Raw genomic sequence first — 14,250 nt, forward strand, 5'->3', positions numbered from 1 at the left:
CATACAGACACACAAGGTGGCAACACAGAAGTGGTGCCCAACCAGTACCAACCAATACTAAGACTAGACAAGTGTCATATAGTTGGCAAACAACCAAATTTATCATTCAAACACAAAACACATTCTAAGACGATACCATTTTGACATGTTAACAAAACGGTGGTATTTATATAGTTTCTACAAATGTTGCTGTGTGGTGAAGATATTGACAATGAGAAAAATCTTTTCAAAATGAATTTTAAATTGACGGGATCAGTCTCCAAACGGAAGAATTATTAAGTTGTGGTATCTCACGTGTACTTATGGGTTAAATATTATCCCCTAAACGAACCATTATTTAAATTAGGATCTAATTTTTGAATGGGTTTATTTGATTTTTTTTAAATTTATGTTTTGAATTTAAATGGGCCCTTATCGAAGAGCCTGCTTAGCTGCTCTACTTGGATTGGGCATTTGAATTAATGGTTGTGAACAAGTGTTAGCTGTGATGAACGGAGAGCAAAACGACACGGTAACTCCATATAGACCAATCTTGACAATAAGTTCCAACTAATCCAAACCCTACACGTGGCGTACTTATCTACGTCGATTCTCAAAAAGGTTTAAAAACAAGGCTTCGGCGTCAAACCCAAACCGAACACCACACCATCAAACAAAACAAAACCCACAGCCTTCGAGAATTGGTTCGAATCCCAGAGCGGCGGAGAGAGAGAGAGAGAGAGAGAGAGCGGCGGAGAGAAAAGCATGGGGCTACCGGTGAAGGCTTTTCCGTTCACTGTGGTGAGTCATGTACTGGCAATCGTGGCGCTGATTCTTGTCCTGGTTTGGGCCGTTCACTTCAGAGGCGGCCTGGCTTGGGAGGCCGTCAATAAGAACCTTATCTTCAACGTAAGCCTCGAAACCAAATATTTCGTTATTTTCTTCATAATTTCGAATTTCTCCAATTTCGCTCTATTTTCATTTTATTTTCTATTTTTTTTTTCTCGAATTTATCAAATCAAGGATAAGGAAGTGGGAAAAGTATAATATGTTTTCTTTGAATGGTTGTAAGTTTATTCTTATTTTATAGTCTAATTATTAATTCACTAATTTTTTATTTTTAATTTGGCTCATGTGATTTGACTTATTCAAAGTCTTTTTTTAATTCATAATTAAGCCTTTACTTTTCTAATTCTTTTAATACATTATTAATTATAAACATTTATTTTACTATTTAATTATTCATTTCTATTCATTAAAGATTTTATTTTGTGATTTAAAAAATTTATAATGAATTTCATGTGTTCTGTAATTAAAATATTTGTATTTCAGTAAGTGGAAACTTGGATCCACGTCATGTTTTAATAGCTATAATAAGAGAGTTTCGAAGAAATTAAAAGATTTAAAATTTAAGATTTTGTTTCATAACTATAATTTTAATTTTTTAAAATTAGTTTGTAAATACTATTTTTTTTTTTTTTTTTCTATTTCTCATTTTAAAAACTAAAAAAATAGTTTTTATTTTTAGAATTTGGCTAGAATTAAATGAAAAAATAAGATAATTTATTGTTAAATTTTACTCATCCAACATTAATTTCATACATAATTTAAAGCTGCCAAGTATAGATATATATTGTTAAATTGTGAGGCATGGTCTTCTTATCCTATCTTATATCTGACCTCTACAATTTTTTATGATTTCTCTCTTAGGGAAATAATTATTCTTATTCTTTTGAAAATTATAATATTTTCGTTAAAGTTGATTAAAAATATAACAATGATGTGATAATTTTATTTTATTTTTATGAATAGATTCATCCGGTTCTTATGCTACTCGGGTTGATCATCATAGGAGGGGAAGGTAACGAAACTAATTTCAATTTTATAATTTGAAAATTCAAATATTTATTTCCAAATCTAGGTTAATTAAAGGGGGGAAAAAAAATTGCAGCAATAATTAGTTATAAATCACTACCATTGAGAAAAGAAGTAAAAAAGGTGATCCATTTGGTGCTACACGGCGTCGCTTTGGCACTGGGCATCGTGGGAATCTGGGCAGCATTCAAAAACCATAATGAAAGCGGGATCCCTAATCTTTACAGCTTGCATTCCTGGATTGGAATTGGCGTAATTGCCCTGTATGGTGTCCAGGTATTTACATGTTTGCCACCATATGCTTTTCCTATTTTAATTTAATTGAATTGAATTTAATTTAATTTGTAATGCAATGGAATGTGCAGTGGGTGTACGGACTGGTGACATTCTTCTACCCTGGCGGGTCGGCGGATCTCCGAAGAGCATCACTTCCATGGCATGTGGTTGTGGGTATCAGTGTGTACATATTGGCTGTGGGGAACTCGGCGCTGGGGTTCTTAGAGAAGCTGACGTTTCTGGAGAGCGGGGGGGTGGACAAATACGGGAGTGAGGCGTTTCTTGTGAACTTCACTGCTATTATCACTATAGTATTTGGAGCCTCTGTGCTTTTGAGTGTTGCTTCACACCACTCCGTTCAAGAACACGACGCTGATGCCTATACTGCTATATGAAATCTCATGTTTCTCTCTTCTTCATTTGCTTCTTTCATTGGTGTCTAGTGTGTTCTTTTCTCTTTCATATGCTTGTTTGTATGTTTAGTAGACTTGATAATGTGTTTCACTGTTCATCTGAAATTGAAGTAAATGTTTTAATTAATTAATGTTTGAAGGGGTTTGTGAATAAGTATGCGATTTGTTCGTCACTTTGATAAGAATTCAGTTCAATAGTGGATTCTTTACACAAATCACGTAAGAAATGGAATCGAATATCTATGTGCTTTCTTCAGATTTTTAGATAACTTGATAGTTGATAGATGATAGATTATCACAATAGATAAGGGTCGAACCTAGTTGATTCTAATTTAGAATTTCAAGCATCTTTCTTAATCAAATTGTTTGGAACGATCATACTATTGCTGTCACTGCTACGATAGTTGAGAATGTCACAATAGTCTACTTCTTTGAAAACCAACAAATAGCTCCGGAACTCATCATGAAAGAAGTATTGTTCTTGCTGCATTGAGATGCTTTTCTGTTGGATGATCCATGTAACGACTTATCATGCTAACAACATATGTGATGTCTGATTTTGTTGAGATCAAGTACGGAAACTTCTCACAATGTGCTTGAAATACTTATTATCAACCTCTAGCCCTTCAATATCCTTGTACAACTTCAAACCAGTTCCAAAATGTGCGCTCATCTATTTTGTACCGTTCTAATAGAGTTTCAAATGTGCGCTCACTTATATACTTTTTCCTCTTTACCTTTCGGTACAAAATCATCTGGTTGCTCCACCTATACCTCTTCTTGAAGCTCTCCATGTAGGAACGCCGACTTCACATCAAGTTGATAGATAGGCCATGATTTGTGTGCTGCAATTGAAATTAATAAGAGCCTTATAGTATCGACGTGCTACTGGTGCAAATACCTCCTTATAATCAACTTCATACTTCTGCTTGTATTCTTTTGCAACCAGGCGTGCCTTCTACTTGTCCCCCTCACCATGTTCTAAATTTGATTTTACTGTCCATTGCTTCTCTCCATTTCTTTTTCTTGATAGTTTCTTCATAGACTATTGAATCATTATCCATAAATAATGCAAAATAAGCACTATCAGAACTGAGTCATAATCCAGCTCATAATCAATCATCCAAGCTGGTCTCTTTCTTGTTCTTAGATTTCTTTGATTATAATCATGATCTTCTTCTACTATTGATTTTTCTTGTTGAGCTTGTGATGAGCTCTCTCCATAGGTTGAATAGGGTTTCAACTTCTTCTTCAAGATCCATGTGAATATGCTGATTCACGGTGACCTTTTCTTCCCATTTCCATGTCTTCTTTTCCTCGAAGATCACATCGCGACTCATCACCACCTTCTTTGTCAATGGATCATAGAGTTTGTACGCCTTAGAAGTCTCACATACTCCAAGAAACACACATTTCAAACTCTTGTCCTCAAGTTTCTTCCTTCTCTCGTCATGAATGTGTGCATATGCTATGTATCCAAAGATTTTAAAGTGGTCTGTCGCAGGCTTCCTTCCGCTCATGCTTATTGTGGAGTCATATCTCTAAAAGAGAAAGTAGAACTTCGGTTGAGAATGTGAACTGACCATACAACAGCTTTTGGTCAGAATTCCTTTGGAACTTCTTTATTTAGCAAACTTTGAACCATGTTAAGAATGATCTTATTTATTTCTTTCCGCCACACCATATTGTTGTGGTGTATATGTTGCTGTCAACTGCCTCTTTATGCCTTTCTCTTCACAAAACTTAGTAAACTCGTTAGAGCAAAACTCTCCATCTCTGTCAATTCTTAAAGCCTTAACTCTTCTTCCAATTCCAGTCTTCATCATAACACAAAAATTCTTGAAACAATCAAAAGCTTCCAATTTGGTGTGCAATAAATAAATCCATATTTTCCCACTAAAATCATGAATGAGGGTTATGAAATATTTCTTGTTACCATTTGATGTGGGAGAGATCGAACCACATATGTCTTAATGAACCAACTCCAAAATTGGTTGAATTCTTCTTGATTTTCTGGATGGAAAAGAATTTCTTCATGCTTTGCTACCACACCGCTCTCGCAAATTTCTAAGAGAGGAGTGATGTCTGGTAAATCAGTCACCATATTCTTTAAAGAAAACGTCAACTTTTTAAAGCGTAAATGACCATACCTAAAATGCCAAAGTCGGTATCTTCTTTCTTCATCATCAAACTTCTGGCAACGATATTTAATGTTAACGGATATAACCGGTTGGTAGTCATCTTCATCTTAGCAATCGTCTTCTTTTGGAGTCATAAATCTCACCTTCATTATTTTGGAATGTGATTACATATCCTTTTTCTTGCCATTGACCGATACTAATCAAATTGGCCTTCAAATCAGGAATATAAATATAAAGCACATTAGAAATTTACTCTACAAAGCCATTTTTAGTCTTGATATCTACGGCTACTTTTCCATCACTTGGACCATTGCATTGTTGGCAAGACGAACAGCGGTACGAAAACTTTCATAAAGAGCTGAAAAGAATTCCCTACAATCTGTCATATGGTTGCCACATCTAGAGTCTACGACCCACACACCTTGATTTGTGACCTTCATTGCATGGAATGACATTAACAAAGTTTCTTCTTCTCTTTTCTCTGCAAAGTAGGGTTGTCTCCTTTCTTCTTCTTCAACCTGGTATAGCATTCGTTCTTGTAATGTCTAAGGCATCCACATCTGTAGCATTCCATCTTAAACTTGTCAAAATGTCCCTTGTTTTTGTTGTCATAATCGCCTTTGACTAGATCTGATGACCTGCCAATATCTCTAGTTCTTTCTCGACCGCCTCTTCCACGACCTTTGCTTCTTCCTTGCCCTCTACCTCTGGAGCTTGAAGCTTCACCTGGTGTAGATATCTTTAAGGTTGTCATCTCCTCTATTGCACTTGTACGATTAAGCTTCTGCTCATGTACTAGCATGGAGCTTTTGGAGTTCATCAATTTGCATTTCCTCGACATTGTTTGTTTCTTCAATAGAACATACAATATAATTAAACTTTGGAGTTAGATATCGCAAAATCTTTTCTACAATTGCAACATCCATGGTTGAATCACCATGCATTCTCATTTTATTTGCAAGACTCCTAACCTTGCTAATATAATCATTCACTCTTTCTTCCTTTTGCATTTGGAGAATTTCAAAGTCTCTTCTAATTGCTTGAAGTTGAGCATGCTCTACTCTCGTTGAACCTTGATACTTTCTCTTCATTGAATCCTAAATCTCCTTGGACGTCTTTTTCTCAAGCATAGTTTCCAAGATAGTCCAATCAATGGACTGAAATAAGTAGTTCTTGACCTTCGGGTCCTTCAAATTTGATGCTGCCAATCGATGTTGTTGAACATCTGAGAGTCCTCGCCTTCAGTTGGCTCTTCATAACCCATCTCCACTATATCAAAGAACTCCTTTGATCTGAGAAAAATTTTCATCAACATCGCCCAATGATCATAGTGACCATCAAATCTCGGGATGACGGGTTGAACGAAGTTATCAACTTATCTTTTTGCTACCATTTTTGCTGCTGCAAAATCGCTCTCATACCCGTTGTTGGTGACAACAGAGAAATTTGGTAGAACTTTTGAGAGAAGAGAGCTTTGTATTACTAAAAAAATGCTAAATGTCAGATAAAAGCCAAAGTCTGAAATTTCCTTATTTAGCTTTTACATGTTTTAATCCGTTAATCTAATATTTTCGTTCCTTATTTAGCTTTTACACGTTTTACTCAGTTAATCGAATATTTTCGTTTGACCATTTGACAAACACGTCGAATGGATTACCAATTTTTTAGGTGGCTATGAAGTGACACAGATTTAGTTGGCCACTCTAGGCCATTCTTAAGATAAATAATTATTTAAATAGGTGAATCTACTTGATAAAACAAGATCACCGCTCTTTTAAGCAAAGTGAAATCCCAAGTTCTCAATCTGTTATTTTTACACTTAATATTTTTTTTCATTTTCTTCCAACAAATTTCTTCTCTCTTTATGTCAACGATTTCCTCTCACTAATTGTCAAAAGACAACAAGTGGTATCAGAGCCTAGTTTAATCCCCCGGTAGTATATCATTGCAGAGGAGCCGACTTTATCAAAAGCCAAGTTGAATAGCTCAAGTGGTTAGAGCGTCGATCTAACAACACATAGATCTGCTTTACGGACGGCGAATTCGCTCGCCAACAGCAGCACCACTCTCGGTGGGAGCATCAGCAAGACAGAATCCCCGATCACCTCGAGCAAGTCATAATTTCAATCGAGACATTACTTGACGTGAACGACCTAACGGTGGAAGAGGTGACCGGGAAGACTGCGTAATGTCGAGCAGCGGAAGAATGATGCCGCTTCAGCTGTCGATAAGGAGGGTCGTGTACTCCTCACTGAGGAGGGAATGACTTGCACGCCTAAAGCTCCGCGACAACACCGACAAGAGCAATGGGTCCTCCAGCCGCAAAGGCGGTAGGAAGCCATGGAAATCTCACGGGCGCCATGCGCGGGAAAGAGGGGGATCAAAAGAAGAAGTCGATCGATGACGGGCCAATCTATTGCTCGAACTGCGGGAAGAAGGAAATCTCATAGGTGTCAGTGCGGGAAAGAGGGGGATCAAAAGAAGGAGTCGACCGATGGCGGGCCAATCCAGTGCTTAAACTGCAGGAAGAAGGGCCACCTAAGCAAGCTCAGAAACAAAGATAAGGCCCATGTGGCTCGATCTGAGGAGGAAGAGTCAGCTCTTTTCATGGTGAGTGCATCGGTCTTATCCGACGTTCCCAATTTCGATTCCAAATTCATGGAGGTGGAGATAATCGACGACGGCGTCGAACCCGAGGAAGAGCTCTAGCTGGGCGTAACAAAGGCACTAGCTAGGGAGCCAATTCAACTGAAGGAGGAGCGAGTGTTCGCTTAGACCGGCGAGAGGGGCGAGCAGCATGAGCACTGGCGATGGGTCCTCGACATAGGGGCAACAAACCATATGACCGGGGCTAATCCGCATTCTCCGATCTCGACTCGGGGATTCGCGGGACGGTGAGATTCGGCGACATCTCTGTTGTCGAGATCGAAGGGCGCGACACCATCCTGTTCGGCGGCAAGGGAGGCAGCACTGCAAGTTGATCGACGTCTACTTCATCCCGAGACTCAAGGCTAACCTTGTGAGTCTGGGTCAACTCGATGAGGCCGGCTGCTTCATATCCATCGAGCGCGGGTTACTCAAAATCTGCGATAATCGACGACGGCTGCTCATGCAAGTTCGGTGCTAGACAAACCGTCTTTTACATCCTAGAGTTGGAGATAGAGCAACCGGTCAGCCTCTCGGTTAGGACCGAAGAAGTATCTTGGAGGTGGCACACAAGGTATGGGCACTTGAACTTTCCTACTCTAGAAAAACTACACAAGGAGGAGATGGTGCACGATTTTCCAGCAATTAAAGGTGTGAACAAGCTATGCGACGGGTGCCTCATCGGCAAACAGAGGTGCACCCCCTTTCCATCTCAGACATCCTACTGTGCCAGTGAGCCGTTGGAGCTTGTGCATGGCGATATCTGCGGGCCCATCAAGCCAGCGACCCCAGGCGACAGAGACAATTAAGCGCCTTCAAGCGTGAGCGGAGACCGAATGCGGGAAGATGCGAATGCTGCGCACGGACCGAGGCGGAGAATTCACCTCAGCGAGCTTCGGTAAGTACTGCGACGAGCTCGACATGCAGCGGCAACTACCGACGCCCTACTCCCCCCAGCAGAACGGGGTGGTGGAATGTCGAAATCAGACCATCATCGGGACAACAAGGTCATTACTGATGATGGTCGGGATGCTTGGGAGGTTCTGGGGAGAGGCGGTAATGACGGCAGTCTATCTCCTCAATCATTCTCAACGCGAAGCCTCGACGGGAAGACGCCACATGAGGCCTGGTACAACAAAAAGCCAACGGTACATCATCTCTGAGTGTTCGGCTGCGTCGTATACATGAAGGTAGCACGTCCACACCTCGCCAAGCTCGATCCCAGGGGGCTGAAGGTCTTCTTCATCGGCTACGAACCCGAGAGCAAGGCTTACAGACTCTATGATCCTGCGGGGGGGTGAGCTCACGTGTCTCGCGACGTCATCTTCGACGAAAGCACCTTCTGGCAGTGGTACGACGTGATCGAGGCAGGCCAAAATCCAAATCAATTCACGGTGAAGTAGCTCGTCACCAAGCCGGGAGAAGGAGATGTGCAGCATCAAGAATCGTCACCGCTGCCAGCAGTTTCACCCCCTGAACCAGCGGAGTTTGCAACACCACGGACTGCGGATTCGACACTAGATGCTGATCACGATGATGATCTGGTGGCCAGGTATCGGAGGATTGAAGACCTAGTGGGAAGAGGTGAACCACTTGGACTGGCGACGCGCGAACTCGAAGAAGAGGTGACCAAACTGCATGCCATCAACGCAGATGAACCGAACACCTTCGCCGAAGCAGAAAGGAACCTATGCTAGCTGAAGGCAATACAGGAGGAGATGGTGTCCATCACTGAGAACAAGATGTGGAGTCTGGAGGAGATGCCGCCGGACACCGAGCCATAGAGCTCAAATGGGTCTTCAAACTGAAGCGTAACGAAGATGGAGAAGTTGTGAAACACAAAGCCCGTCTGGTGGCGAAGGGCTACGTCCGGAAGCAAGGAGTGGACTTCGCGGAGGTATTCGCGCCGGTGGCAAGGTTGAAATCTGTCCACCTATTACTGGCAATCGTGGTACATCATTCCTGGGAGGTCCGCCACATGGACGTGAAATCTGCTTTCCTCAACAGAGAGCTGAAGGAGATCGTCTATGTCGGAAAACCACTGGGCTTCCTGGACAACGACAACCCTGACAAGGTATTGCGCCTGCACAACGCACTCTATGGGCTTCAGCAAGCACCACGAGCCTGGAACGCGAAGCTCGACAGTATCCTGCTGTCGCTGAAGTTCAAGCGTTGTGCCTCTGAGCATGGCATGTACATGCACGGCCACGACGAGCAGCGACTGGTCGTGGGAGTGTACGTTGACGACCTCATAATCACTGGAGGCGACATGGAAGTCCTTGGAAGATTCAAGAGGGAAATGTCAATGAACTTCAAGATGAGCGATCTCGGTGTGCTCAGCTACTACCTCGACATGGAAGAGCAACAGAGTACTGCCGGCATCACTATCTGTCAAAGTGCGTACGCAAAGAAGCTACTGGACACAGCTGGGCTAGCTGACAATAACCCTACAAAGATGCCAATGGAGGCCCAACTCCAACTGAAGAAGGCCAGCACTACGACGGCAGTCGACTCCACCAATTACCGCAGCATTGTCGGGAGTCTACGCTATCTGGTAAACACACGCCCTGACCTTGCATATTCCGTTGGATACGTGAGTAGGTTTATGGAAGCACTTAGGGAGGAGCATCTAGTGGCTATCAAACGCATCCTACGCTATGTAGCCGGAACCAGAGGCTGGGGTGTAAGATACTGCGTAGGAAAGAAAAGGAGAAGCTTGAGCTGATCGGCTACAGTGATAGTGACATGGCCGGTGACGTTGATGATCGTAAGAGCACTAGTGGGATGATTTACTTTCTCTTAGGCGGCGCGATATGCTGACAATTAATTAAGCAAAAGTTAGTTGCTTTATCTTCTTGCGAAGCAGAGGAAGCAGAGCACATTGCCGCTTCGACGGCAGCAACACAGGGGGTCTGGCTTGCGCGATTGATGGAAGAACTCATCGGAAAAGAAGGCGATCCACCAATACTTTACGTGGACAACAAGGCTATGATCTCCCTGATCAAAAATCTGATTTTGCACAACCGGAGCAAGCACATAGAGATCAGGTTCCATTACATTCGGGAGTGTGCAGATCGAGGGCTTATCAAAATTGACTTCATCCGAAGAGAGGAATAGCTTGAAGACATCTTCGCCAAGTCTGTGGGTAAAATTTGAGGAACTTCATTCAAAAATCGGAGTTCAAATAATAGAGTAGATATACCACAGGTTTTAGGAGGAGATTGTTAGATAAAAGTTTGAGGTTTCCTTATTTATCTTTTACACGCTTTACTTCGTTAATCGAATATTTTCGTTTGACCATTTGACAAACACATCGAATGGATTACCAATTTTTTAAGTGGCCATTTGAAGGGAAGTGGCCCAGATTTAGTTGGCCACTCTCAGCCATTTTAAGATAAGATAATTATTTAAATAGGTGAATTTGATGTCCATTTGACAAACATGAATGGATTACCAATTTTTGAGGTGGCTATTGTGAGGGGAGTGGCATATCTTTAGCTGGCCACTAGGTGAATCTAACAAGAAACAAGATCACCTCTTTTTTTTTTTAAGCATGTCAAATCCAAGTTTTCTCAGGGTTATTTTTACTCTTTCTATTTTTTCATTTTCGTTCTAACAAATTTCTTCTCCCTTGAATGATTTCCTCTCACCAATTGTCAAAAGACAACGCTAAATTGATTTTCTACATTTTTCACCAATGCCAACATAAATATATATAGGTAATTTTGGACATTCCCGAATACTATTCATGATTCCAAAACTATGCACCTAATTGATCCAGGTATAAACCAAAATCATGTACCTAATTAAATGGAAACCAATCAACCTCCATGTACATATATATACTTATATATATATATACTATTCTGTTGTATAAAATCTCACGTTTCTCCCTTCATTTGCTTCTTTGATTGGTGTCTAGAGTGTTCTTTTTTCTTTCATATGCTTGTTTTTATGTTTAGTAGACTTGATAATGTGTTTGACTGTTCATGAGAAATTGAAGTAAATGTTTTAATTAATTAGCTTAGAAATGGTTTGATGAACCCAGTAAATTAAGAGCTCCAACCAGCTCAACCCAAAATGGAAGATAAAAGTAACAAGTTACTGAACTGGATAGAGAAGAAAGAATCCATGGGTCACCGGAGTCGGGTCGGGTCAACTCGAACCCATCCATTCGACCCACAAACCGGCCGAAACCCAGGTCCACAACGATGACCAAGTCCAGCAGCCCACGAACGGTTAGCTCATAGCTAATTTTTTATTTGTACAAAGTGTTTTTCTCCTAATTAAGACGGTTAAAGGTCATTTTGGGGTAAATAAGTGATATAACTCTAGTAAATAGACTCTTAAGTTCCATGTTATTAAATTGTTATTCGAAAACCTCTTTAAAATGATATAACGAAATACTAAATAAAATAAACAAACATTAAAAATACAAACACTATATTCTAACCAAGTTTAGGGAAATAAATACAACTATCATATGCATGTGTCATAGTCTCGACTTACGATGTCATCGTCCACTGTATATAGGGGTGCGTTGCTTTTAGTTGAAATAGAAGTATCACATTGCTTGAGCATTTTAAGAAATATTCCGTAAGTGACCCCATTGTTAGTAAGTGACCCCATTATTAAAGTTAAATGTAAACACATAAAATCATGAATGAGATCTATCTATCTTTTCCATTTGTATTCGGTTAGGCGACTATCCTAAATAGGTAATTGGATGTGTATTTACCATTCTACACACGGTCCACACGTGTGAGTATAGACCCACCAGTCGGTTCATACATCTAATGGGTCCCTTTTCAGGTCGGGCTAACATTCTCTAAAGCTATTGTCGTACACCTGGTAGGAATAGTGACCATCACAGCATAATGATCGTTTATTTGTGTTGGGTCGATTCATTTATTTTTAGGCTCGATCCATTTATTTGTGTTGGGTCAATGGTTTTGGGTCTAACTCTTTGCTGGTCACGAAGCCCTTTAAACCCTTTAATTTCTCAAATTAAAAGATTACGTGAAGCCACAAAATTGCCAAAATAAAACCCAAAAAGAGAGTAGGAAAAGGACAGAACAGATGGCCAATGGCTTAGAACAAGACAGAGCAAGACATGTCAATACATTGGTTTTGTGGGTCTCTAAGGACAGTCGTGTTTCCTCAAGTTTATAACATTATTGAACATAAAATAAAAAAATAAAAACAAAGAGAGATCTAAATATGTAGAAGGCTTGAAAAAAAAAGTAGAATAATATGCAAATGCTCTATCTAATGTAAGGGCTACCATAATTCAACTGCCCGACAACGAGCATCATCATCTGTATATTGATGTGACTTGAGTATTTAAAAACATGTAATAAGTAGCTCCATTGTTTAAGGACGGAAAATGCAATCACACACAATCATATTTTATCGTAGGACCTATCTATCTTTACGCGAATGTTCCTTGAGCTCTATTTTCTTTTTCAAATAGGGTTGTACGTGTAGTACTTCTCTAAGCATGATTCATGCATGAGAACATGAATCCACTAGGCAGGTTTGCATACCCCCTAGGCTTGACTTCGAGATGGTATACACGTATTGTATTATATCATGGTGTATGCGATCGTATCATGGTGTACACATCCGTACAAAATACAAAATACCTCTCCTTCATTGATTTTGATAATTTTTCGAAATTTTTCACTATTTTCTTTATGTTTATGAAATTTTTCAAAACATTTTTTTTTTCTATACCATCTTGAAGTTTAGTTTATAAGATTCTCAATAAAATTTCCAAAGTTTGAACTTAGAAGGAAAAATCGAAAAATTAATTCTCGTTGGAACTCGAGTAACTCTATTCTGATTCAATGAAGATGGGAAAAATTAGAAGAACTTTACGTGAGGGTCTCTTCGAGCAATGACTCTTCTCGTAGAAATTGAATTTGCATAATATTGGAGGGACTGATTGAGAGTGTTTTGCAGAGAAATCTCAAGGATTGCTAAGGTCGGAGGGAAATTCTGAAATGACTTACAAATTTACTACACTTAATAGATGGGTATGATAACTTATTTATTTTGTCTTTTATTTTGAAATAGGAAGGTTATTTATTCATAATTTTCTTTGTTTTTCGATCTTTTGTATCTATCTATAAAATAAATAAATAAATAAATAACTTGAAGTGGAGGAACTGTTAATTTTCCTTTTTATCAATGGAATCCAAAATTTTCCTATTTAATCTAAGAGTGTTACTATCCTTCTATTTGAGGTCTTATTATAAATGCAATATTAATTCATTCCTAGTTTATTACCTCGTAAATAAATAAATATAAGGGAAGGAAAAAGGAAAACAACGTTGAATTAAATATCCTATCCTAATCTATAGTTTATTAATAGAGTTACAAATCAACTTGTACTAACCTATACTAGTAATGCAAATGCAATTTAACCTACACTAACCTACATGATGGACTAAGTTGCAGACAGGTTGGAGTCGGGTTCGAGGTTATGGGTTTACTGTTTCGGGTCGCGATTGATGGGGTTGGGCTGAGGAGCGGATGTCTTTGGGCCACGATTTCTTTTGCTGGGCCGAGGCACTGACTATGCTGCAGACGGGTTGGGAGCCCGATTCGGGTTGCATGTTCGGATCTTGGGTTGGGACTTGTCTTCTTCACCCGATTACCAGAAAAGGTTCTAGCGACTTTTCTCTCTTTTCGATAACATCGTTTTTTACGTCTGTTTGTCTCCTTGTTCTTTCGTTTTCGAGTCTCCTTTTCCTCCTCTTCTTGTTCATAGCGTTTGTTTGGCTCGTATATGCTGAAAGCTTCTAAATCTGAGGAGATCCAAAAACCCAAGGTTCTGTCTTCCTCCTCGATGATGTATGACATGTATGAAGCGTCAAAATATTTTCCTGGAGTGTGTACAAGTCTCTAGGATGATT

The 14,250-nt window shown here is 39.9% G+C and overlaps 1 protein-coding gene across 1 annotated transcript; it reads left to right on the forward strand.

Annotated features, from left to right (window-relative positions):
* Positions 1–640: 640 nt before the first annotated feature.
* Positions 641–2,697, forward strand: LOC111811527 (transmembrane ascorbate ferrireductase 1-like). Its single transcript, XM_023698419.1, has 4 exons — positions 641–888; positions 1,792–1,840; positions 1,931–2,130; positions 2,220–2,697. Exons 1-4 carry the CDS (start codon positions 745–747, stop codon positions 2,523–2,525), a joined length of 699 nt encoding a protein of 232 aa, XP_023554187.1. The 5' UTR covers positions 641–744; the 3' UTR covers positions 2,526–2,697.
* Positions 2,698–14,250: the final 11,553 nt, after the last annotated feature.

This window comes from Cucurbita pepo, chromosome LG15 (genome assembly GCF_002806865.2).
Source record: "Cucurbita pepo subsp. pepo cultivar mu-cu-16 chromosome LG15, ASM280686v2, whole genome shotgun sequence".
Classification (NCBI taxonomy): Eukaryota; Viridiplantae; Streptophyta; class Magnoliopsida; order Cucurbitales; family Cucurbitaceae; genus Cucurbita; species Cucurbita pepo.

Bases quoted from the DNA above. Each gene is read 5' to 3' on its own strand.
- LOC111811527 (XM_023698419.1), top strand. From the start codon at position 745: ATGGGGCTACCGGTGAAGGCTTTTCCGTTCACTGTGGTGAGTCATGTA. The intron at 889-1,791 runs GTAAGCCTCGAA...TTTTATGAATAG, and splicing joins ATAAGAACCTTATCTTCAAC to ATTCATCCGGTTCTTATGCT. The intron at 1,841-1,930 runs GTAACGAAACTA...AAAAAATTGCAG, and splicing joins GATCATCATAGGAGGGGAAG to CAATAATTAGTTATAAATCA.